This window comes from Fringilla coelebs (genome assembly GCF_963513975.1).
Source record: "Fringilla coelebs genome assembly, chromosome: 11".
Taxonomy (NCBI): domain Eukaryota; kingdom Metazoa; phylum Chordata; class Aves; order Passeriformes; family Fringillidae; genus Fringilla; species Fringilla coelebs.
This window is the reverse complement of record NC_140037.1, coordinates 8,472,866-8,497,972: the sequence shown is the minus strand read 5'-3', so window position 1 is coordinate 8,497,972 and position 25,107 is coordinate 8,472,866. Positions and strand designations below refer to the sequence as shown.

Here is a 25,107-nt window from a genome sequence, read left to right as displayed (position 1 = left end):
GCCCTCTTTATGGTCATGTTGTCTGCCTGGCAATGTTTTCCCCATCTGCTTGTTTCTGGAAGCCTTTCCAGATGAATCTCACAGCACCAGAAGATTCCCAGATGGGATGAAATAAAGTCCCATCCATAGCAGGGGGCACTGGTGCCTGAGGCACAGCCCAGATCTCCCATGCCTCTCTTCCCTCCAGTATTGATCACTCTTCTGCTTCACTGCAGTAGGGCAGGATGCAGAGCACCTGGGACATCCCCAAATGTGACACACCACTTGCTTTGCCCCAAAATACTTGCTGGAAAAAGTGAGGTGAGTTGTTGCTCACAAGGAAAAGGAGCCCCAGGCTAGTCATGGAGCCAGCTGTGCATGTACAAGCTGGAGAAAATGTTTCTTACTCATTCTTTGCCTCCCCAGGAGCAAGGTGGGTGGTGTGGGGGAATCAGTTTCTGCCCTGTGCTGAGGATTCATGTCAGAGATCCCCAAAAGCCCATCCCTCCACTGTCCCCACTGTGTCCCTCTGTTTCCCAGACACCAAGACCTGTCACATGGATGCTTCTGCACGCACTGGGCCTGTCACCAAAGGGGTCACTGCCCCCGTTGCACTCCTGCTGCCCTGTGACATGATTTATGGGACATTTCCCCACCTCACTCATCCAGGGGACGCTGGGACCATGCAGGGCGTTCCTCCTCATCTTCCTGCCTCTGTGAGCCAAGGGACAGCCACGTGGTGGTGTGTGTGCCTGAGCACACGTGTGTGCACTGATGAGGAGAGGGGGATTTCATGGGCTTTTAAAAACAGAGATTGAAAGTTTGTGAGTAAAATGAAATAAATTTTCAAAAACATTTCAGTGCATCTTCTCTGAGCTCTGCTGCAGGACCCTGGGAGTAGAGGAGCAGCTGGTGGGAAGGGAACTCCAGGGATCATCCCAACCCACTCCCTCCCATGTGCCTTGAGGCAAGGTTGTGTGGCCAAATCATCACTATTTGGGCATCCCAGAGACAGGGATAAGTCACGTGTATACACCTGCATCCCTGGCAACCTGCTCTCCTTCTCTTCAGAGGTGACACAGAAGGTGAGACCAGGCAAAGACCACACCTAAATTCTGCTGTCTCTGCAACCCTCCCTTTCCTCATCTTGCTCCCAGCCAGGAGCCAGGACACGGAGCCAGCGGAACTTACCGCTGTGCTTGCCCTCCCTTTCCTTTTGTTTTTTCCTCTCCTCCTGCCACTGCCAGAGGAAAAGCAGGAGAGTCCACCAGTCACACCAGTCACAAGCTGCTCTTTGCACAAACCTGCTCAAGCCATTCCCCTCCTGACATCTCTGAGAAACTCTTCAGTGCTCCGAGTGAGTCTGTGGGTGCTGGCTTTAATCATCATCTCCGGTGGATTGCAACAGCTAGATGAGAAGATAAAGGCTTTTCTCACCTCTTTTCTTTCTCATTCCTTCCTTCTCACTTTTCCTCCTGAAGTCAGAGCAGTTTCCAGCCAGGAGGCATGGTGCTGGTGGGAGCCCTGTGCAGCCTCCTGCTCCTCTGCCTGGTTGAGGAGGGCATCAGCAAAGTGAGAAGATACTACATTGCTGCAGTGGAAACCAGCTGGGACTACACACACAGCGACCTGCTGTCCGTGCTGCAAGCGCCTGCAGGGTAAAGCTCTTCCTTTTGCAATTCTAGAGCCCTGCCCTGGGTGTTCTCCCACCCTGGCATGTGGCACTGTGAGCTTGGCTCCAGGCAGGCAGGTAGATGGGGGTAACCTGGCAAGGTGGGTGCACTGAGCTGCTGCTGCAGCTGGGAAGGGGTGGCGTGCTGGGGAGTTTCTAAGTGCAAACCCTGATGAGGGACAGGTGGAATTGAGAGAGAAAGATGCAAACCTGCTCTGCATCGCTGTTCTGCACTGTTTTATCTTAATGCCATTTGCCTAGGACCCTTTAAAGTGTGTGCTAGGAGCCATGAGCTGATTTTCCAGCCTGTGCTTGCTTTTCTGCTCTGCATCCTGGCAACTTTGGGGAAACGTGAGGGGAGATGGGCACCTGTGACTCCCTGGGCACAGCAGAAGAAGGTTGGCTGTGCTCCCCTGACAAAAGTCTGAGCAGCAAAGGCTTTCCACTGTGTCTGCCTCTGGTAAAACCCAGCTTTAGTTATTTATATCTTTGTGTATATTACATTGCTGGGGCTGAAATTTTTCCTCAATGAAATGAAAATGATTTGTAGCATTTGGGCAAAGCGTGGCAAGAAGGAGGAGGGCATGGTGCTTTTGCCTGTGTACTTTGAAGTAGAAAGGAAAAATGGGAGTTGCATTGCTCAGGCATCAGGATGGTGTTGTCTGAAGACACAGCTGTCTTGGACATGCATGGAACGTTCTGAGGTTGGCATAGGAATGGAGCTGGATGGCTACACCCCCTGGGATCAAGGTGTGCCCATTCCCTCTGCCCTGCTTCCATATCCCCTTCCCCAGACTCTGCTGAGGCAGTATCAGCCCATGATCCCATCTCAGACCCACAGTGTCCTGAGCAGCAAGGAGCTGTGGTCAGGCACTGGAATCCAGGCTCTAGGGATGATCCAGCCTGACTAGCTGCTGTAATCACTGTATCCCAGTTATGCTGGCTTTTCCCCTTTTGATTACTTCAGTAGGAAAGTTGCATCCAGCACCCCCTTTTTACTAATCCCCCCTGCCCTGCTTGCACTGATGTTGCCCTCAGATCCATCAGGCTGTGCTAGAGATGATGACTTCCCTCACACTGTTAATTTGAAAGCCCTTTGGCTTTCCATTTCAGCACCAGCTTTATGATGCACTAGGGCACTATTCCTGCCCCTGGAGTGACTCAGTGACTCACCTGGGGATGAGTGGGGCATTGGCAGGCAGTGTGAGGGCAGTTGTCCTTCTCTAAAATGGGGGGAAATAACACTGGCTGTCTCAGAAGGACTTGCTGGTGTGCTCCAGCCTGGAGAGGCAGAGAGCTCCTGGGCAGTGCAGCTGCTGGGGAAGCTGATGGGAGCCAGGGCTTGCTTCTCATGGTGGTGCCTTTTCCCTGGCCCTGCAACTTCAGCCCAGTTCCCTGCTACAGAGGAGGGCACAGGAAAATAGCCAGGCTGGATATCAGGGGCATGCAGGAGTGAGCCAGGAAAGCAGAGCTGCCCCTGGAGCTGGGCTGTCCCTGGGCTGTGTCTGTGCTGCCTTCTGCTCCACATCTCAGTGTACCAGCATCTCCAGGAGCCAGGACCTGCAAACCCCTTGTATGTATCCAGGGATTTCTCTGGCATGTTTGTAGAAAGTCAAATTAATGGGCTACACCACACCAGCCAGAGCTGCTCACACCTTCCCCATGATTTCAGTTTCTCTTCCTCCCAAGCACAACCCCACCACAGGGTCAGAGCCAGGACCAGCACATCCTGCAGTGGCTCCAGGGATCTCAGCTCAGACATGGAGCTGGTGGACACGTAGCAGCAGCTCATGTCTGAGTGTTTTGGCAGTGCAGGATGTCTCCCAGCTCCAAGAGATGAACAGATAGAGTGGCTAACAATGCTGATCCAAGGTGCCAGAAACTTATCGGTCTGCCTCAGCTCCGGCTGCCCTTGGGGAAGGAAGTTCACGGGGACCCCAGTTACAGAGGACAGGCCAGAAGAACTTTGACCAGACATCCCTGGGCTGAACTCCGCCTGCTTGTCTCCTGTGGGCTCTGCTGTGCCAGGGCTGGGACCCAGCACTAAGCCTTGCTGTCACTAAGAGCCCTCCCAGCCATGCCCCTGCATGCCAGCAAAATCCCCCTGGCTCCAGAGCATTTCTGACTTGTTTACTGCAGAATTAGCAGGACCAGACCATCATATCTCAGCCTGTGGGGTTACAGGAGCTGGGGGCCTGTGGGGTTTTCGTGGGCTCCCATCCTGCTCTGCCCCCGAGGAGAGGGGACCCTGCTCTCCCCACAGCACCCTCCAGCTGCAGGTGGCTTCCAGCCAGTGTTGTGGGGGTGAGTGTGCATTGCCTTCCCTAAATTTGAGTCACTCTGTCTCCTTCCTCTTCCGCTTGAGGAAGAGTTGCAAAGGGAAACGCTGCTGGAATGAAGGCTTAGTCAGAGCAGGGCAGCAAACCTTCCCTGTTTCTGAAGTGGGAAGAAAACACCACCTGGCTTTTGCTCCAAACAAAACAAGGCTGGAAAGGTCTGTCTGGTTACTGGAAATGGTCTTAGTCCTGGGGCTGATAAGTCAGCCTCTAAAATCCTTGAAGAAATTCATGCCTTTGTTATCCTGATAAATAGGCTGGATTCCTTCTGGAAAATGAATTTGTTAAGCTTCTCACAGATAGAAAGTGGCCAGCAGAGATAAGTGGGGTGTGAAACACATTCAAGGCTCCTTTATCTTCCTGCTGTGAAGTGTAAATCCCATTTTGGGCAGAAAAGAAACCAATGTGGGGACATTGCTCAGACACAAAGCAAACTGCCACTACCTGCCAGCAGCCCGACAGTGTCTTTCCTGGGGGCAGCTGGGGAGGATGTGAGTTACACCTGATGCGATCTGATTGCCACACCTGAAGGTGCTGGGGTTGGGGAGGCTGCAGGGCAGAGGTGACCATGGCACTGCCAGTGCTCTGTCTCTGCTGCCAAGGAATCATGAAGCTGGACAAGGCGTGAGGCAGGAGATGGGCAGCAATGCCTGCTGCTGTGCCCTGTCCCAGCTGCATCTGGGTCTGGCCTTGTGTCTTCTTCCATCATGTCGAACACCACAATGCTAATCACTGCCCTGCTGTCATCTGTATGCTGAACAAAACACTCCCAGTCATACCTGGGAGCTGTCAGGAAATCCAAAGGACACAGCAGGGTGAGCAATCCCTGGGGGTTGCAAGTGAGCTGGTGGGAAGGGAAGGAAGGGGATCGATGTTGCCCATGCATGGATGGGTCTGTGCAATCAGCCTTGGCTTTCCTTCCTCCTGCAGCATTTTGGGGCATGCAGGCCCACGTCCCCCCCCAGCTGGTGTCCCTCCCCGGTACAGGAAAGCTGTTTTTGTGGAGTACCCTGATGGCTCATTCACACAGCCCAAGCTGAAGCCAGCGTGGATGGGTAAGAAACACCTGCAGAGTGGGGAACTCCAGCAATCCTTACAGCCACCAGACTCATCCTGGGTTGGGTGCTGGCTGCTCTTCAGCCAGGAGCAGGAGAGCAGCTGGGTGGATGCAGGTATGGCAGAGCTCCTGGGGGTGCAGGGGGCCTTGCTGGAGCTGATGCAGCTGATGCTGCCCTGCTGCACGAGGGACAACCACCAACTGGGCTTGTGGAAAGCCAGACCCTTTGGGGCTTCTGGCAGGGTGTGAGCTGCCTGACTCCAGCTGCCTGACCTTATTGTCTCATCCCTTCAGGCCTCCTGGGCCCCACCATCCGAGCAGAAGTCCATGACACAGTGGTCATCACATTTAAGAACCTGGCCTCCCGCCCCTACAACCTCCACGCTGTCGGGGTGTCCTACTGGAAGGCATCAGAAGGTGAGCTGGCAACATCAGGGGCTGCAAGTGCTTTGTGGCACCTCCTGCTCTGCCACCTGCCTGCCAGGTGTGCATCCCTCCCTCAGCCTGCTTTTCATGTCCCTCTGCAAGGACAGATGGTCACAGAGATGGCCTAGCTTTGGGGAGCAACGTGACCATGCCCAGCCCAGAAATGAGCTGAGCAAACAGTGCAGAGCAAACCTGGATCAGGTATAGGGGTTATACACAGCTTAGACCTCAGGATGGATGATTAGGGCAAGGAAGACTGTGCTGTCCAGCCTCAGGGCAGGTGCACAGCCCAACATGTGAGTCTGGCACAGCTCTGCTACTGCTCTGAGACCTGTCACTGCCCGTGGGACTCACCCCCTGGGATGGAGAGGGGCTGCGTCCTGGCTTGGAGGAAGGTGTGCTGGGGATGAGCCTTCAGTGACATCTGGCCATTTCTTTGGTTTTAGGAGCAGGGTATGAGGATGAGACCAGCCAGCGAGAGAAGGAGGGGGACAGGGTGGATCCTGGGAAGACACACACATATGTGTGGGAAATCCAGGAAAACCAGGGCCCGACGAACGACGACTCAGCGTGCCTGACCCACTCCTACTCCTCCAACACCAACAGCGTGAAGGACATCAACTCTGGCTTGATTGGAGCCCTGCTTGTGTGCCGACCTGGTAAGGACCCCACAGGGTGGGGACAGACCCCATGCAACCTTTATTAAAAGCAGAATAATCACAGATGCCTTCCTGAGGGTGAGCAGGGCAGTGGAGTCAGTGAGCTGTGCTCAATGAAAGTGCTCCTGGGGCTCAGAATTGAAATCCTGACAGCACAAGGTACAAGAAGATGTGACTGGAGTAAGATTTGTCATCTCTGGCTGAGACATATCCTGGAGGTAGCTGTCCAGACCTGGAAATGACTGGGCACTGTCTGCAGGCTCCAGTGACTCACCAGGAGCAGCTTCTCCACTGAGCAAAGGTCCAAGAGGAGACAGTACAAATTGACCTTTCGATGCCTTCTGGGGGCAGTTGCCTCTCAACCATGGACTTTTGGGCACTGCAAGACTGGAACCAGGGCTGTTGCAATTTGAGACATGACAAAAGCAAACCACAGCCTTCGTTTACCAGTTCTTGAAGAGCACAGAGGGAATTCCTTGGGTGGTGCCTGCTGACCTTTAAAGAAATCCATTTCATTGCATCTTGCAGGGACCCTGGCGAGTGATGGGAATGAGGGCCTGCAGAGAGAGTTTGTGCTGCTCTTCGCAGTGTTTGATGAAGGTAATTGCTGACTGAGTGGTGTCAGACCCTGCATGCAGCCACGTCTGGGGCATTTGCTTTGCCACATGTGAGGACAGCTCCTGAGCACCCACACCCCCTCCCAAGGGTTTATGGCTGTGCAGTTCCCCCATCCAGTGTGTTCCTGGCACAGTACTGCCCCTCCTTCTCTTCCCCAGGTGCAGGGAACTTGCAGCCCCCCCAGCTCTGCCATGCTGTGCCCTGGCCCTGTTCCCATCACACAGGTTAAGAGGGCAGTATTCCCTGTCATGTGTAGGGCTCATCCCCACACCCATGCAGAGCCACGGCCAGGTGTGCTGTGCATTTCCACAGGCACCACACATGAAAAGGTTTATTTTGCTTTGAAATGCTCTCGAGCGAAAGCTGACAGCACCCTCCTCTCTCCACAGGGAAAAGCTGGTACTCTGAGCAGGGCTCCCCAGCAGCTGCTCAGCCCCAGGCTCACAACAGGACAGAGCTGCACACCATCAATGGCTACATCAATGGCTCACTGCCTGGTGAGTCCTGCTGGGACAGGGACACGGCTTGGGGGCATGGGAGCTCCTAGGAGCCAGGTCTGTAAACCTGAAGTAGCCTGGGAAAGGATGTATGAAGGATGTATGAAAAGAGATCAAGAGGAGTTTCCAGGTGATGGATCTGTTAGGCTGTGTTCACCTCAGAGGGGGTCTTGTCTTTCAGCTCCTTGATCTGCCTTTCCCATTTACAGCAGGGCAGGAGCTGTTTGCAGCTGTCTGTGTTGCCAAGTGCAGCTGGCTTCCCTGAAGCTCTCCAGGACTAATGCTGGTAGCAGAGTTTTATCTTTTGTAGCCCTGTGGACAAGGCTGGAGGCAGCATTTAGCTCTCATTAAATCACCTTCATAGGATTTTGGGAATAGACCCATGGAATCATTTAGGTTGGAAAAGACCCTTAAGATCATCAAGTCCAACTGTAAACATAACACTGCCAAGTCTACCACTAAACCATGTCCCTGAGTGTCCCATATACAAGTCTTTTAAATACCTGGGCAGTCTGTTCCAGTGTTTGACAACCCTTTCAGTGAAGAAATTTTTCCCAGTATCTGACATAAGCTTCCCTGGTACAGCTAGAGTGATAAGGTCTTCTCTCAGACTCCTCTTCTTCAGAAGGGCAAAAGAAAAGGCTGGGTTTGATCTCAGCAAACACAAAAGTTGTTGTTTTCTGGTGTTCTCCTGGGAAAAGATCCAGAGCAGCCTGAGAGTGAGGAATCTCCAAGACAAACTGGGAAACACTGTCAGGAGAGTCATTATCCCAGCAGCTTTGGTGAACCACGTCCTAAAACCTCCCACTTGGGCCCGGCCATTCTCCAGCAAAAAAAAAAAGCAAAAGTCCCTTAAATTCCCTGCCCTGATGGGTTCATAGAGGTCAAGAGCTGAGGAAGCCTCGTGGTCAAACACCATCTCTGCACAGTGGGTTTTCCCTGGAGAAGTTATCCACCTCCACTCAGCATCCCCCTGCCTGGATGCAGGACCTGGCACCTGAGAGGTGTCTGATGGAGAGCTGGAAACAGAGAGCTGAGGGCCTCAGGATGGAACCTCCACCCAGTTTCCTCCAGGCCCTTGGGCTCTGTTCCAGTCACCTCTGCACTCTGCCAGAAGCGAGCGCTTGACGCTGTATTTGACTTTGTTTGGCTTGAGTGTCCATGAACTTGTTATTCACTTCCCTGCTAGATTACAGAGCCCTTCAGCACACATCAGTTTCTCCCCAGGAAAGTATTTTTACAACGCAGTCAAGTTCTTTCCCATTTCCTAAGCACACTGAGCTCTTTGAGTGAATCTGAGGAAGGAATTTTCTCCAGCACTCAAATAATCCTGGTGACCCCTCTCTGGCCTTTGTGGTATTTCAGCTACTGCTGAGGATGTGCTGGAGCCCTGCTCCAAATGCAATGTTTTAGTATCAGGCTTGCCAGTGTTGTGACTCTCCTGTCCAGTGCCCAATTTCCCTATTTACAGAGTCAAGGAGCACATCTCTCTCTTTTGCCACTCAATCCCACTGTGAGCTCCTACCAGCAGCCCTCCCAAAGTCCCCCAGCCTGTAAATCTAGTCTTGTCTCAGGGGGATGGTGTGACCTGTGCCTCTGTTTTGCTCAGTCCACATTCATGTGTGTTTTCTCTAGCCTGAAGCCAGCACAGGAGCAGGGGACTGTACCAGACTCTACTCTACTCTACTCTACTCTACTCTACTCTACTCTACTCTACTCTACTCTACTCTACTCGACCCTACTCTACTCTAATGTCAGACTCTGAGTCTATGGCACCAAGAGTGGGGACAAGGGCTGGGCACAGTGCTGACTCCTGCTTTCCTTGTCCCCTGGCAGGTCTCACACTGTGCCTCAAGAAGCAGGTCCACTGGCATGTGATCGGGCTGGGCTCTGGGCCAGAAGTCCACTCCATCTTCTTGGAAGGCCACACATTCCTGGTGAGAAGCCACCGTCTCAGCAGCCTAGAAATCTCCCCTGCCACCTATCTCACAGCCCAGACCACGCCAGGAACAGCTGGCTGGTTTCGGATGTTCTGCCAGATACTGTCCCATCAGCAAGGTAACTTTATTTTCCAAGAGCTGGGGGGAAGAGCAGGTTAGGGGGTGGCCTGGGCTCAGGGTTCTGTGCAGTGCTGCAGCTCCAGGGCCCCTCCTGCTCCCTAGTGTTACATCCACCCGCAGCCTGGCCATAGCAGATGGCATGGGTTGATCCAGGTTGGCCCATTTGATGGGAACAATAGTGGAGAAGGTTTCTCCCAGGCAGGGCTTGGGTGGTGCCTGCCTGTACTGGCACATCAGTGTGACCCTTTCTGCCTGGCTTGTCTGAACCCAGTTGGCATGGAGGCCTTTGTGAAGGTGGAGGAGTGTCCTGAGGAACGCCTGCTGAAGATGGGGAAGCATTTAGAGGAGCCAGAGGACCTGGATTACCCTGAGGAAGATGAACAACCTTATCATGTGATCCAGGCACGCTCTTTTGCCAAAGATAGGCCCATGACCTGGACTTACTACATTGCAGCTGAGGAGATGGACTGGGACTATGCCCCTGTGAAGCCAGAGTCTCTGGACAGGTGAGAGGGGGCATGTGTGCTCATGAGGCTGCTCCTCAAGGCAGCCCTGCCAGCTCTTCCCCTTTTCCCCAGAAATTGTTTTCATTCTGCCCAACCTGGACAGTTTTGTTCTTCTTTATAACACTAAGTGTGGATGCAGGACAAGACTGGTTTTGGAGAGGCCATGGGAAGGCAGCACCTGGCTTTGGTCCATTTTACCAAATGCCCTGCAGAGACATTTGTCTCCAGGACATTTATCTCTGTCACCAAGGTCTCTGGAATCAGTCCCTTCTGAGCAGACAACAACTCCTGGTGACCTCCTCAGCCACCTGCCAGGTCCTTGGATGATGGGAGGTCCTGCTCTGTTTCTGACAGTGTCCTGCATGTGGCCATTTGCTCTTTGTCTGCCTTTGCCTGCAGAAACATGGCGAGCCTGTACCTGGAGCCTGGCCCACGGCGGGTGGGTTCAAAGTACAAGAAGGTGGTGTTTGTGGAGTATGAGGATTCAGCCTTCAAGAAGCGCAAGGTGTCCAACCAGCAGGACAAGGGAATTCTGGGGCCTGTCATCAAGGGGGAGGTGGGAGATCAGTTTAAGGTAAGAGAAACACAGCTTTCCACTGTAAGGGGAAATTTCAGATGATGCTGTTCCTACTAATAGCTCTTGGCTTGTGGCTGAGATCTGACTTAAGTCATTCAGGTGCTCCCTCATGTTTGGCAATATTCAAAGTTCACTGGAAAGGCAGATGGTGCTGGCAGCTTAAGGTAAATACTCTCAGTAAGATGAACAGGTTATGACCCAGTCCCTCTGATCTGACTTCTTTGCAGGTGTCTTAGGACCTGTGTGAGTTCATACACGACACATGACATCCAGCACCTTCCTCTGAGGCAGGAGTGTCCTCTCATCCTCTGCTCTTCTCCATCTGTTTGCTCTTACCCCACAGCACTGGGGACTGTCACTTTTGTCTCCTGAAGTGCCTCTCCTGACCACTTGACTTGTTGCAGCTGGGAGGAATGGGATGGTTTCCAGCAGCTTCACATTTCTGCTCTCTCCCTGGGGTTCCCTGTGCAGTTGTGGGCATGTGACAGAGCTATTTAGAGAAATAAAGGAAGGGCTTCATGCAGTGAAGTGGGGAGCACTTTAAATCTCTTGATTGCTGTGCATACTTAATGTCCTGGTCCTCTAGGGCCTGGATTGATGGCCCTCTTCTAGCTCATGTGTAAAGTAAGACTAAAGTAGCAACTTCCTCTTTAATAAATCTGGTATTTTCATGCCCTCCTTAAAACAGACACCTCTCAGAACAATGGACATTTTTGTCCATTATAGGCTCATCACAGACAAATTGTGGTTTCTTGTATTCTGACTTTGTGATCCCAAACACATCTGGGTCCCTCCTGTTGATCACTGGCAGGTAGCCAACCCCTGGGCAGCGCTGTCCAGTGTTTCCCTCTCTGCAAGGACACTGAGAGCAGCTTCAAGGGCTTACAGTGATCAGAAAACACTAAAACACCAGAAAACTGTGATCAAAAAACATTTCTGCTGCCTGTCCTCGTTTCAGATCGTGTTCAGGAATCTTGCCAGTCGACCCTACAACATCTACCCTCATGGCCTCACCAGTGTCGGGCCCTACTATGTCACGAGACGCTTACAAGGTAAGGCAGGCCATGGGAACTTGGGATACCACCTGGCCACGGCCATTTTCCTGGGCCAGGAGAGTTTCCTGAAGCTTGTGGTAAAGACTAGTTGTCCATTCATCCATTTCAGAGCACTTGAGCTCTAAAATCCCAGGGATTACGATGATTCTAGGTTTGTGTTGCCATTGGTGCCATGTAACCCTGCCTTTAAGGAGGGCTTCAATGATGGGTGGGAAAAGGGGCTTTTTCAACCAGGGAGCTGGGACCATGTAACTGGTCCATCCTGGAGGCCTCACTTTCTGACAAGGCAGGAACAATCCTGGTGATCCTGCCTGTGTTTGTAGTTTATTTACAGCCCTCATTCCCTGGGTTCCCTCTGACATGCATTTGTGTGGGGTTCACTGTGATTTAGACTCTCCTTCTTGCAGCTTTCTACTTTTTGCTCTGGGGTTGTTTTTTTCCTCCCGGTTTCATTCCCAAAGCTGCTTTCACCCCTTGTTACTGTGCTCCCAGGACCATGACTTGTGCAGGGCCATCCCACATCCCACCAGGATCCTGGGATGGGCATGGGTGGTTCCTTCTGCAGCTCGTGCGGTCAGGAAACCTTTCTGAGCTCTTTTAAAAAGTGGGATCTCCCCTTGCAGGAGCAGCCCAGACATAACTGGTCTGCTCTTGGGTTGTGTGTTGCCAGAGAAAGATGTGAAGGATATTGCTATTGCCCCTGGGAAGTCCTTCACCTACAGCTGGAGTCTCACCACTGAGGATGGCCCAACGGAGGCAGATCCTCGCTGCCTCACCCGTTTCTACTACAGCTCCATCGACCCCGTCCGGGACACTGCCTCAGGCCTGATTGGGCCCCTCCTCATCTGCTCCAAAAAGTCCATGGATCAGAGGGGAAATCAGGTGGGTCTTTCCTTTGTTGCCTCAGCTTCTAGGCTGAAAGGCTGGAATAACTGTGGTGGGGGAATATTTAAGTAAACCAGATTTGTCTGTGCTGTTTTCTTCAACCCTACCAGCAGTCCTAATACCTCTGCCTTCCCCATCCTCCCTTGCATGCTCTCTTTTTCCCCAGATCTGTGCCCTAACTCCTGTGAAATAGCAATAAACTTCTCCATACACCCAGACTGAGACCTGACAGCTACACTGGGCACCAGAGGTGCTCTGGTCAGACCAGGAATAATTTCTTCCCTCTCTTTTCCAGATAATGTCAGACAACATGAAGTTGGTGCTGTTTTCAGTCTTTGATGAGAACCGCAGCTGGTACCTGGAGGAGAACATCAAGAGGTTCTGCTCTGATGCAGCCCATGTGGATACCCAGGACCCCCAGTTTTACGCCTCCAATGTGATGCACAGTGAGTACTCAGCCAGGGGATCCCCACAAAGCCCCCACAGACACAGGCTCATCCCTGCCCCAGGGAGTGAGCAGGGGATACACAGCAGCTCAGCAGCCATGGAGGGAATTTGGTCTTGAAATGTTTCACCCCTGCCCTCTTCCAGCTATTAATGGCTTTGTATTTGACAACCTGCAAACAAAACTCTGCCTGAACGACGTTGTGTACTGGTATGTCCTGAGTGTTGGGGCCCAAACAGATTTCCTCTCCATCTTCTTCTCTGGAAACACCTTCAAGCGCAACATGGTCTTTGAGGACGTGCTTACTCTTTTCCCATTTTCTGGAGAAACAGTCATCATGAGCTTGGAAAAGCCAGGTTAGTGACATGGGCCATTCTGTCAACCATGGGCTTGGCATCCCAGCAGAGATCAGTGAGCACTTCCAGACAGTTCTCTGATTGGTGCCCAATTCCTTTTGACAGTTCTGAGGGCAAAGGGATCCACAGCCTGCTAGAACAGCAAGCGAGAGGTAGTGATTAAATCTTTCAAAGCTTAAGTCAAAGAAATTGAAGACAGTATTTTACTTAATTAGTGGGGTGTGTTAAGGTCACACATGCTGCCAAACCAGTAAGCTAGCTGCAGTAACATGAGCCTGGTGGACATTTGCAATCTTGGCTCCAAGCTTGGAGGTCAAGGGGAGTGGCAGAGCTCTCCCTGCTGTGGGTTCAGCTGCTGGTCATACCATTTATCTCCACATTTCTGAAAGGACAGAAAGCACAGCCACAAAAAAGTCAGAGAAAATATTTGCTTCAGAGTTCAGTTACATTTCCCCCCACTCAGCACTTTTTCCTTGGAGCTGTCAAACCATTTCCTCCTCACAGAGAAGACACAGGATTTACCATGTGGTTGCAACACTGATATGAAGGTCAGGAGCACTGCAGCCCGAGCCAAGCTGTCAGGGTTTGTAGACGCCTCAGGAAGCTTTCTACAGCCCAGCCAAGCCTCACATCCGTTTGAGCTGGGATTCCTCTGCTTCCTCAGAAGCAGAGCAGTAGCTCAGCCGGCAGCAGGTGGCAGCTCTCTCCAGCAGCAGAGTGCAGAAATCGCACATCTCACCCTCTCTGCTGGGAGCAAACACACTGGCTGGGGATGTGAGGGACATGCAGCCTTTCATTTCCTTCTCCTTCAGTGGCAGAGCTGTGGTGACTGTCTTTGGGAGAGAGGGGTGTTTGACAGCCCCAGGATGTCTTTAGGGGTGGGTTATGGTGACTGCTGAGGCTGGAGGCTCCATGGGTTCTCACTGCATTAACTGCTCTCACCAAGCTGTGCTTGGGCCCTCACAGGTGTGTGTAGCTCACTAAGCTCTGCTAGCTCTAATGATGGTGTTTGTAAGGCTCTGATGTTGCCAGCAACACTGTGGGTCTGGCTGTAGGACACTCTAGGGACTATAAAAGCATGGAATCATTACCATGAGCCAGAGGCTGCCTGAAAATACAGGCTGCACTAGCAAGGGAGCAGCATGGGAATGGCATCTCTTCCAATTTCCTGCTGAAGTGGGCTGATGGTGTCCTTTTGGCCTCTCTTGAAACAGGTGTCTGGACGCTGGGGTGCCTAAATCCTGATTTCAGGGACCGAGGGATGCATGCCAAGTTCACGGTCTCGCAGTGCCAGTATGAGCAATACACTGATGGGGAAGATTATGTGTATCCTGAGGAGGAGCAGGTGGCCTTTGAACTCCAGCCCAGGGGCTTCTCTAAAAGAAAGAAGTCCTGTGTGAATGAGCAACTGAACAACACCTCTTCCAGAAATGAGACAGAGAAGACAAGATTGTGCCTGACAGAACATGGGGCCCTCCTGAGCAATGGCAAGATTTCTGATCCCTCTTCCAATGGCACATCAACATTTTTAGAAACTATGCCAAATCCACATGATATTTCCATGTCTCCTCTGCCAGAGACGAGCTATGACCCAGTGTCCTATGAGTCCTTCCTGGAAGATGAAGAATTGTCAAAAATCACCAGCCAGGATGAAGGGTTTGGAGCAGTCCCACCTGGAGAACACGTGGTCAGTGTCAGTGGAAGGGTCCATGGTACTGTGAGCTCAGAAGATCAGCAATGGCTGCACCAAGCCACAGCAGCTCCAGGAGATGCGCTGGCAGGAATGAAAGTGACAAAAATCCCAGAGCTGCAGGAGCCAGTAAAAGGAATGACAGTCCAGTCTGGTGGCAGGATAGAGAACCTGGAAGCAGAGCCTCAAAAGACAGCTACTCATACAACAAACTTGTGGGACTCCATTGCTTATGCTGCTGGCAAAGCCCCTCTTCAGGAGAACAGGAGCTCAATTCACCAGAATGATCTGGAGTACAACCTGGCACTTCAAGATGTGTCTTCACAGGGTAATGAGGGCAAGCTGCTAAAAGGGGCTGATAAAATATCCTTTAGCCTGTATGACTCAGAGGGGGCAATCAGTACAGCCCTGTCTTTAAGTATTGATCACAACTCTTCCTCCACATTGAACAATCCTCCTGCACCTCCAGATGAGACAGAAGATAATAGGACTTCTCATGCTGTGGTTCACAGTCACGCCACAGAAAGCAATTATTCATCAAATGACCTAGATGCTAGGCTGGAAAAAAGGCCTCACAAAGTGGTTTCACAAGGCTTTTATGAAACTTTTGAAGAGCAAAATGTTTCTTTGTCAGACAAACCTGTACCAGAAGAAACCTTCACAGATGAGAGCAACTCCTTGCCTGCGAAAAGTGGCACAGAAAAAGCCAGTGGACTTGCCAAAGGCCTTCTAGACACCACCTTTGCAGACACCAATGACCTCGAGCCACCCAGCTATGTAATGACAGAAGAGAGGGATGAAGTCATTTTGAAAGAAATGTTTCAGGATGCTAAGGAATTAACAGAGCTGGACAATATTGCCTTTTCTGAATCGAATGTTGTGACCAATGACACCAGGCCATTCCCAAATGGCTTCTTAAAGAGCTCTGAGCAGCTCCTGAGACACAGAGTTACAGCCAGGAGCCCTGACTGGAGACCTGAACAAGGCAGGTCACTGGAGAGCAGAGATTTGGGTCTTCCCAACACCAGCAGCAGAGAGCCCCTCTCTGATGGTAAGAGAGCAGAGCAGGGTGTGCAGGGCAGCAGGGATGGGGCTCAGCGCAGCAGACGCTCCCTGTCCTCACGGGGAGCACTGGGGACAGGACCAGCAGTGGCAGAGAGCAGCTCAGAAAGGCAGGGCGCTGCTGAGGCTGCAGACCTGGCCTCAAACTGGGACCCAGGCTCCCCAGGGGCTGTGGTGAACATGGGGGACTTGCACAGCCCAGGTCTGGCCGAGCTGCAGCCAGGCAGAGCTGCGGTGTGGGGGGCTCCCCAGAGAGAGCAAGCTCAGGGGAGAAGCCACATGGAGGAGGAGACAAACTCTGTGGAGCAGCTGGGTCAGTCCATTCCTGAGCCTCAGCAGCTCAAGGCCAATGCCACAGAGGACCATGTGCCTGGGAGAATGTCTGGGCCAAGCTCAGAAGGAACGTCTCTGAAATCAGCCATCAGAGAGAACTGTTCACTGTCTCCAAGTAGTCCCCCTCACAACAACAACAGCACCAAAAAGCCAGCAGAGTATGTGCAAGACACTCCTCATGGATGTCAGGTGCTCAGCAGGGAAGACCTCCTCAGAGAAATAGGGAAGACAGAGAGCCAGGGCCTAGGAGAGCCCAAGGAAGATGAGGAAAGGAACAGCACAGCTGGGGAGAGGAGCCACATCCCAGGACACAGGGAGGAACCGGCCCTGAACAATGGGACACATTCCAGCCCCTCAGAGACTGCCAACACGGACTATGATGAATACAGTGACACAGAGCAGACCATGGAGGATTTTGACATATATGGGGAGGAGGAGCATGACCCACGCTCCTTCCAGGGGGAGATCCGGCAGTACTTCATTGCAGCAGTGGAGGTGATGTGGGAGTATGGGGACCAGAGACCCCAGCACTTCCTAAAAGCAACGTAAGTGTGATTTTCCTGCATGCATTCCTCCTGCACTGCATGGCATGTCGTGATGCATGAGATGGCATGTCCTGGCAGGCAGGATCACAGTGCTGTACCAGTACAACCCAGCCAAGCAGCCCAGGGGAAGGATGCTCCCAGCATCTCCTCTCTTCCCACGGGGGTTTAAACCTCCAGAAACTTTGAGCTTCCTTTCAAGTGGGTCAGGGATGCTCTGGCTCTCTATCCCCTTGACCTGTAGCAACCCTGCCATGGCTGTCCTCACTGTGGGGCAGTGCCACCTGACTCACCTAAGTGGCCCCTGCAGGGACCCCCGGAGGAGCAGGGGGAAGCACTCCTGGCAGTACCGCAAGGTGGTTTTCCGAGAGTACCTGGACGGTTCTTTCATGCAGCCGAAGCAGCGGACAGAGCTGGATGAACACCTGGGCATCCTCGGGCCCTACATCAGGGCAGAAGTTCAAGATGTCATCATGGTGAGTAGAAAGTTCCCATTTCCTATAAAACCATAAATGCCCCTGTTGTTGTTGGAGTTTAGCCAGAGGGAGTGCTGAGGTGGGCCTGCAGGCTGGGTTAACCCCATGGGTTAACCTCCAGGGCTTGGGGACAGGACCTGCCCTGTTGGCATGTGAAGGGCACCAGACTGGGACTCAGAGGAACCTCGGTGGCTGGAGGAGTGGGCCAGCAGGCACCTCAGAGTGTGCAGATGCAAAGCCCAGGACCTGAGACAGACCCAGCCCCTGCAACAGCATGGCCTGATCAGCTCCTGGGCTCCATGGAGAGGCTTTTGGGTGAAGGGATTGCATAAAGGATACCGAGCTAAGCAGGGCTCAGTGCAGGTCTTTCAGGTGCTCTGTTTGAGGGCAGGCTTGGGCTTACCCACACTACCAAAGTTCCTTCAACACCTACCTGAGAAGAAGGTGAAAGGCTCAGGACTCGTGTCCCTGGAGAAGTTGCCCAGTTTTCATGGAAATCTTCCCCAGGATGGATGCAGCACCTTTGGGCTCCAGAGACAGTAGTGTAGCTGACCTTGCTTCCATTGAGCAGGCAAAAGGCCTCATCCTGCTGACATGAACCCATGATGTGCTTTCCACCAGAGATTGCACTGCACAGCTACAGCTTGTGGTTCAGCAGGGGTTGGTCACTGCATGGAGACCTGCTGGAGGCCTGGGAGCCAGAGACATCCTTCCCACCAGCTGGCTGGACCCACCACCAGGGTCCCGAGCACTGTCAGCATTGCTCCCTCACACGTTCCACTGCTCTGCCTTTCCTCTGGTGCAGGTGACGTTCAGGAACCTGGCCTCATGGCCCTTCTCCTTCCACTCCACACTGACAGCCTATGAGGGCACAGCACAGCAGGGTGGGGTGGTGCAGCCCGGTGGCCAGCAGAAATACACCTGGAAAGTCCTGCCCCAGATGGCACCAACCACGCACGAGTTCGACTGCAAGGCCTGGGCTTACTTCTCCAACGTGGACCTGGTAGGTGGGAGTCTCCATGGGGCGTCCCAGGAAGGGGAGGAGGGAGCATGCCTGGGCCCCAGCTGTGAGGTCAGGGAATTTCCTATGGGGCCATGCTGAAAGCACCTTGGGGCTGTGTGGATTCTCAGTTGTCTAATACAATGATGAATACATGCTGGTGCTCTCCCTCTCCCTCTCCCTCTCCCTCTCCCTCTCCCTCTCCCTCTCCCTCTCCCTCTCCCTCTCCCTCTCCCTCTCCCTCTCCCTCTCCCTCTCCCTCTCCCTCTCCCTCTCCCTCTCCCTCTCCCTCTCCCTCTCCCTCTCCCTCTCCCTCTCCCTCTCCCTCTCCCTCTCCCTCTCCCTCTCCCTCTCCCTCTCCTCTCCTCTCCTCTCCTCTCCTCTCCTCTCCTCTCCTCTCCTCTCCTCTCCTCTCCTCTCCTCTCCTCATTGGGTTTTCACCCCTTTCCCCAATTATTCTAGCTTCTTGCAAGAAACCAGCATTCTGCAGTTCCTTACCCCCATGCCAAATCTTCCTGAATTTGGCCCCAGGGTCCAATGCATCAGGGACTGTTGGACAGTTGGACAGACAAACACCACATCTCTTGAAAGCACATGCAAACGCTGCTCAGCCTTTCTTAGATGGGTGAGCCCAACATATGAATGCCCAGAGTGTGAGCCAGGCCAGGGATGCAGATGGGTCCATTGCTTTCCTCTCTGCTGTGCCTCTTGCTGGTGTCAGTGCCTCCTCCTGCTCGGAGGCAGCCCCTCATTTCCTGGCTCCCTGGCAGGAGAAGGACCTGCACTCAGGCCTCATCGGGCCACTGATCATCTGCAACCACGGGGTGCTGAGCTACATTTCCAAGAGGCAGCTGGCTGTGCAGGAGTTCTCCCTGCTCTTCACCATCTTTGACGAGACTAAGAGCTGGTACTTCCCGGAGAACGTGCGCAGAAACTGCCGCCCTCCCTGCCGGCTCCAGCAGGACAGCCCTGACTTCAGGAGGAACCATTCCTTCCACGGTGAGGCTCCTTGCCCTTGCCCTTTGCATCCCACAGCCTGTACCAGGATGGGAATACCCCAGAGCCTTGAGCCCCTCCTGACTGCTGCCTTTCCCAGCCATCAATGGCTATGTGAGTGACACCCTGCCTGGGCTGGTGATGGCCCAGCAGCAACGGGTCCGGTGGCACCTCCTGAACATGGGCAGCACTGAGGACATCCACTCTGTTCACTTCCACGGGCAGCTGTTCAGCGTCAGGACCAGCCAGGAGTATCGCATGGGAGTCTACAACCTTTATCCTGGTGAGAGGCAGCACGGGCACTGTGCATCCCCCCTGCCAGGGCTTGTGCCCTTAGGAAGTTTCTGTGGGGGAATACCACGGAGGGGGAGTGGATCTGGACTGTTCTGTCCCTGTGCTTGCACAGCGCTTGGCACAGTGGCATCTCATTACAGGCAGTAACTCCGCTCTGCTCTGCTCTCCATTCCTGGACAGGTGTCTTTGGGACTGTGGAGATGTGGCCCTCACATGCTGGGATCTGGAGGGTGGAGTGCAAAGTGGGAGAGCACCAAGAAGCTGGAATGAGTGCCCTCTTCCTCGTGTATGACCTGAGTGAGTGATTTTCTTGCACCCTGACCCATGTGGGCACACACACAGCCATGACCAGTGTGTATTTGAGCTTCCTCCTCCACATCTCTCAGCATTTCTCTTGGGGTGACCCAAGTGGGACTTTCTGTGTTTTCACTCTGATAAAAAGTTGCTACATCAGCCCTTGCCAACCTGCACAGCCCAGCAGAGAGCAGAGTCAGGGACACAGCTGGGGTGAGGGCTGGGAGGCCAGCTTCATTGGCCTGCAAATATTTACTCCAAGAGCTCTTGTTTGCCAAGTCTGAGGGTCCCTGGACCTTCCATAAAATGCACTTATCCAAGGAGGTGCATGCATGGACTGGTCCCTACCTGTGCTGCCAGTAAGATACAGTGCCCAGCTGCCTAGCCATGTATCAGGAGGTAAACTGAGGCACAGAGCAATTACAGGAGGCAGTGAGTGATGCTGCCTGACTGCAGGTTGGTCTGATAGAAATAGCTCCAAGAGCAACTGCAAAATTCACAGTAAACCTCTGATTCCACCCCAGAACAACATGTTTCTAACTCACCATAAGTAAGGACTGGGGAAGTGGTGTGGGAGAGTAGTATTTTATCACACTGTGACAGTCTCTCTCCTGTTTATAAAAGAATATTAAATGTCAGCCAGAAAATGTTGCCATAAGTTAAAAATCCGCTTAAGATTTCAAATTTGCATTTTCCCCAGGAGCATTTGACATGCAGTGGAGATGCCAAGGTGTGACAAGTCACTAATAATAATGGTTATTATAAGAGACAAGCATCCCTGTGCTCAGTGACCAGAAGAGACACAGAGAGAGACAGGGGTGTCAGGTAGACTTTCTTTAGCAATGTGATATTTGTTTTCAAAAGATGCTGCCTAGCAACAAAAAGGCCCAGGAGCAAGATGTGGTTATAAGGAAGAGACACTTGTCATCCCTGTTGGGACATTAGGAAGTGGGAATGAGAGGTCATGGACTCAGGGAAAGGAGTTTGGCAAAAGGCTGCTGTGTCTGATGCTAGAAACTCTCTGCTCTTGACATGGGGGGTGTGAGCAAGAAATCCCAGCTATCCTAAAATCCAGGGGTAGATGTGGAAGCCTCTGAAACCTATCCCTTGGTATGAGAGAAATAGACCTGGGAGCTCCTGGAGGCTTGCAAAACTCACTGAACCTGAAGGCTGCCACCCAGCCTAGACTTTTGCTGTCTAACCAACTGTCCCTGGTTTCTGTTCCCTGCAGACTGCCAGAATGCCCTGGGTATGGCCTCTGGTGACATTGCAGACTCTCAGATCACAGCCTCAGGGCAGTATGGTGAGTAGCTGGAGGGCAGGTGGGCTCAGGGCAGCTTCAGCCAGCAGAACTCATACGTTTGCCTGCCCAAGTTCTGCTGCACTGAGTCACTGGTCGTGGAGTCCTTCCCCCATCCATGCCCATGTCAGCATCCCAGTCAGGACCTGGAGCCTTCCCATATGGCTGGCCCATTGTGCCAGTGCTCTGCCACCCTGCATGTGGCTACTAAACCCCAGGGTGATCCTCAGGCTCAGTGCTGTGGATGCACCTCTCACACCTTGGGCAGCAGCAAGGGCCAGCAGCCTTGTGTCTGTGCTCTCTCCTTGCAGGGCAGTGGGCTCCTTACCTGGCCAGGCTGGATAACGCTGGCTCCATCAACGCTTGGAGCACCGACCGCAGCAATGCCTGGATCCAGGTAAGAGGGACCTCCTGTCTGAGGCACCACTACAAGGCCATGCTCATGCAGAAGGGCAGTGCCTCCCCAGCTACAAACAGCTATTCCTGCTGTTTCCTCTTCCCTCTGAGAGGGGAGCACTAAGATCCTAATGACATGCTCAGGCTGCTCCGCTCAGGCTGCTCCTGGCCCTACCCCCATATCCATCCTCAGTGCAGCAGAGGAATCACTTAATGGTCCAGCTGCAGCACTGGATTGTGCAAAAATCCCCCCAAACCCAAGGCAGAACAGCTCACCTCTCCAAACAGCTCTCCCCTGCTCACTCCCAGCTGTTGGCTGACTTGCGCTCTTATGAACAACTATTTTAATTACTTCCATAACCAGTGCTCAGGAGGAAGCAAGTTTTTGGGTTTATGGGGCATTGCCTGAACATGGCTTGGGTTTTCCATCAGAAGTGAATCCCTGACTTTCATTCTCAGGTGGATCTTTTGCATCCCACCATTATTCATGGCATAAAAACCCAAGGAGCCCGACAAAGGTTCTCCAGCTTCTACATCTCCCAGTTTGTTGTGTTCTACAGCCTTGATGGGAGAAGGTGGAAGACCTACAAGGGGAATGCCATGAGCACACAGATGGTAAGGTCAAGGGTCTTGAGTAGAGTGCTCTCCCCAAATGGGGTGTCCTGGGGGGATGAGGGCTGGGGAGCTCTGTCCACAAGGCAGAAACCTCCTGAGCCTCTGAGATTAGGGCAGGAACAGAGACCATTCAGTACCAGGTGACTGAATCACAGATCTGCAAGGGACTTGCTGTCTCATCTGTCTGATTTTAAATTGTCTGAGCTACCTCCTTCCACCATCCCAGGTGGCTGTGAGATCCACCTCTCAATGTTATGTTGTGTTTTACTTAGAGCTAGGCATAAGATTCTACCTGAGTATCTTTTTTGATCTCAAAGGCAAATTTGCCTTTCTAAAAATATTGTGCAGACGTAGATGATTTGGAGAATCTACAGCTGCTAGAAAAAACCCACAACCTAAATATGTAGAAGCTGATCAATCCATTGGAAGAAGAGTAGCCAGAAAAGCCTTCATTGTGTGCACCATCTGTGGCTACAACTTTTCAGGTTCAAATGTTTGAGGACTGACTTTTTTTCCCTATTTTTCTCACCCTTGTTTGGTGAAAAATAGAAAACCAAGTTAATTTGCACAGACCTAAATTTTCTTCTTCTCCTTTTCTTTCTCATTGGCCCACTCACACTTCTTTGGCCTGAACCTCACCTCAAATCATTTCTCTGAGTTGTCATTTTTGTGTGCCAGATGTGAACGTTCTTCTCCCCAGTAATCCTTGTCCTGTCTGTCTCTCTTTCCACTGGTGCAACAATCCTTTTCCTCCCTTTCCCTGCAGCTGTTCTTTGGAAACGTGGATGCAACTGGAGTGAAAGAGAACTGGTTCAAGCCCCCAGTGGTAGCTCGGTACATCCGCATCCACCCCACCCACTACAGCCTCCGGGCCGCGCTGCGCATGGAGCTCCTGGGCTGCGACCTCAACAGTGCGTGCCACCCTCACATCCCAGCCACCAGAACTGGCCTCTGCTCTGCTCTGCTCTGCTCTGCCCTGCCCTGCTCTGCCCTGCTGGGGTGCTGAGCCCCAGCTCCACATGTGCCAGGACCCCCAGGCAGTTATGGAGGAGGAAGGAGGGAGCTGGAGATGGCACTGAGGTGTTGAGGGAACAAAGCTGGAAAGTCTCATTGTGGTCTTAGAGATAAAAATCCCAGAGGGAGAGCCTGGGCCAGCTCTCACCAGCTTTTTTACTGAAGCACAGGAAACTTCCAGAGGCAGCTAAGCTAATAGATGGGGAGCTGCTCCCTCAGTTTGGGGGAGCAGCAAGCAAGCAGAGACTGATGCTGTTGGCTTCTAGTCTGGTTTTGCCAGTTGAAGGTGAGATGGTTCTGATCAACAGTGCAGCCTGGGGAAATGGTGCCCTGGGATCGTGTCTTTGGCTTTGCACACCAGCTCTGCAGCAGCTAAAAGCAGCAGTGGCTGTGCTGTCAGCCCATGCCCCAAACCTGCCAGCTGGCTCTGAAGCAGCTGTGCACAAGCACACCTGATCACACATATGCAGGGTGTCTCCTTCCCAGGTATTCTTGTCCTCCCCCTGGAGACAGGTTCTCCTTATGTTTCCTTACACCAGAAATTCCTCACATTCCTCTTAGATAAAATCTCCAGGGAGAAAGAAGGTGGGAGTCCTTTGGTCAGAGCCATGCTGCATACAGGGGCCCCAAGCAGTGCAGGGGCCATGGCACTGCAGCAAGGCACAGACGAACTTGTAACTGGGGCAAAGGCATGCAGGGCAGCTGGAGCAGTGAGCAGGCAGAAGGCAATTCCATGGTGGGTCTGTTCTAGCCCCTGACAAGCATTGCCTCTCTCTTCCAGGCTGCTCCATGCCCTTAGGAATGGAAAACAGAGGGATCCCTGATGAGCACATCTCTGCATCCTCTCACAGCGCCAACATCTTCTCCAGATGGACACCGGCCCTGGCCCGCCTGAACCTTCAGGGCAGGACCAACGCCTGGAAGCCACAGGTAGCCTGTGTGAGGAGACAGGCAGGCAGCTGGGAGCCCAGCAGGGTCTCCTAGTCACTTCCCCTAGTGTGGGAATTGTGTGCAGCCACATGCACCATGCAAGCTGCACACTCACTGCCACAGTGATTTAGCACCCAGCAGCTCCAAGGAGATGCCTGGTAGGACAGGTGAAGCAGAGGGAAGTGCAGGGCCAGCTTGGCTTCAGCTGCAATGAGCGTGTCTCTCATTGCTGCTGGAGGGTTGAAGGCAGTCTGTCCTTCCCCAGAGCAACAGCCCCAGAGAGTGGCTGCAGGTGGACTTCGAAGTAACCAAGAAGGTGACTGCAATCATAACCCAAGGGGCCAAAGCTCTCTTCACCCAGATGTTTGTGAAGGAGTTTGCTGTCTCCATCAGCCAGGATGGCGAGCACTGGACCCCAGTCCTGCAAAACGGCGAGGAGAAGGTAGGCAGGGCTCCTCTGTGGCCAGAGCCTGTGGCCACCCCAGGGCAGCAAGCACAGCCCTTGGCAGCAAACATGCTCACAGGATTTCTCTCCAAGAGCAGTGAGCCAGGCTGTGCTTCTTCCTTCCTTAAAGCATTCCAAGGGGTGTTTGTCTGGGTTGATCCTGTCCTCACTATGCCAGCAGAGGAAAGTGCATCCCTGGTTTCTCTCTCCTCTCCAGATTTTCAAGGCAAACAAAGACGATCAGAGCACAGTGAGGAATACCCTGGAGCCCCCTCTCTTTGCCCGCTACGTGAGGATACACCCCCGCCAGTGGCACAACCACATTGCCCTGCGAGTAGAGTTCCTTGGCTGCGACACTCAGCAGGAGTACTGATGGCTGCAAGGCCAGGAAGAGGCACTGCCAGCCCAAGGACACACATCCTACCAGGCACTGAATCCTCCCCAGGGCTGGAGCCATCCCTCCAGGGGCCTGGCTGCCCCTGCTGCTGGGGAAGAGAAGGGCTGCAGAAGTGGCTGGGTCATTATCTGCCTTTTCCTGTGTCTACCAGATGCCATATACTCAGATGTAATGATGAAGAATTAAACAGTAATT

At 52.9% G+C, this 25,107-nt stretch overlaps 1 protein-coding gene across 4 annotated transcripts; it reads left to right on the top strand.

The window, feature by feature from the left end:
- Positions 1-969: 969 nt before the first annotated feature.
- F8 (coagulation factor VIII) lies at positions 970-25,107 on the top strand. Of its 4 annotated transcripts, none has more exons than XM_084213228.1 (27): positions 970-1,064; positions 1,461-1,637; positions 4,918-5,042; positions 5,339-5,461; positions 5,917-6,129; positions 6,658-6,729; positions 7,137-7,244; positions 9,081-9,302; positions 9,576-9,810; positions 10,210-10,384; positions 11,346-11,439; positions 12,113-12,324; positions 12,623-12,773; positions 12,919-13,128; positions 14,343-16,758; positions 17,066-17,231; positions 18,037-18,234; positions 19,002-19,230; positions 19,328-19,510; positions 19,702-19,818; positions 21,047-21,118; positions 21,427-21,512; positions 21,971-22,126; positions 22,893-23,037; positions 23,922-24,070; positions 24,336-24,512; positions 24,733-25,107. In XM_084213228.1, the coding sequence occupies exons 2-27, from the start codon at positions 1,486-1,488 to the stop codon at positions 24,886-24,888; spliced, it is 6,342 nt and encodes a 2,113-aa protein (XP_084069354.1). In that variant the 5' UTR covers positions 970-1,064; positions 1,461-1,485; the 3' UTR covers positions 24,889-25,107. The 4 variants fall into 4 exon arrangements, with proteins under 4 accessions (XP_084069354.1, XP_084069352.1, XP_084069353.1 ...); XM_084213226.1 differs by lacking the exon at positions 970-1,064 and adding an exon at positions 1,233-1,336; XM_084213227.1 differs by lacking the exon at positions 970-1,064 and having other exon boundaries at positions 1,246-1,637.

Coding starts and splice junctions, on each gene's coding strand:
- F8 (XM_084213228.1), top strand. CDS start 1,486: ATGGTGCTGGTGGGAGCCCTGTGCAGCCTCCTGCTCCTCTGCCTGGTT. Junction 10,385..11,345: donor AGGTGGGAGATCAGTTTAAG/GTAAGAGAAACA, acceptor TCCTCGTTTCAG/ATCGTGTTCAGGAATCTTGC. Junction 12,325..12,622: donor TGGATCAGAGGGGAAATCAG/GTGGGTCTTTCC, acceptor TCTCTTTTCCAG/ATAATGTCAGACAACATGAA.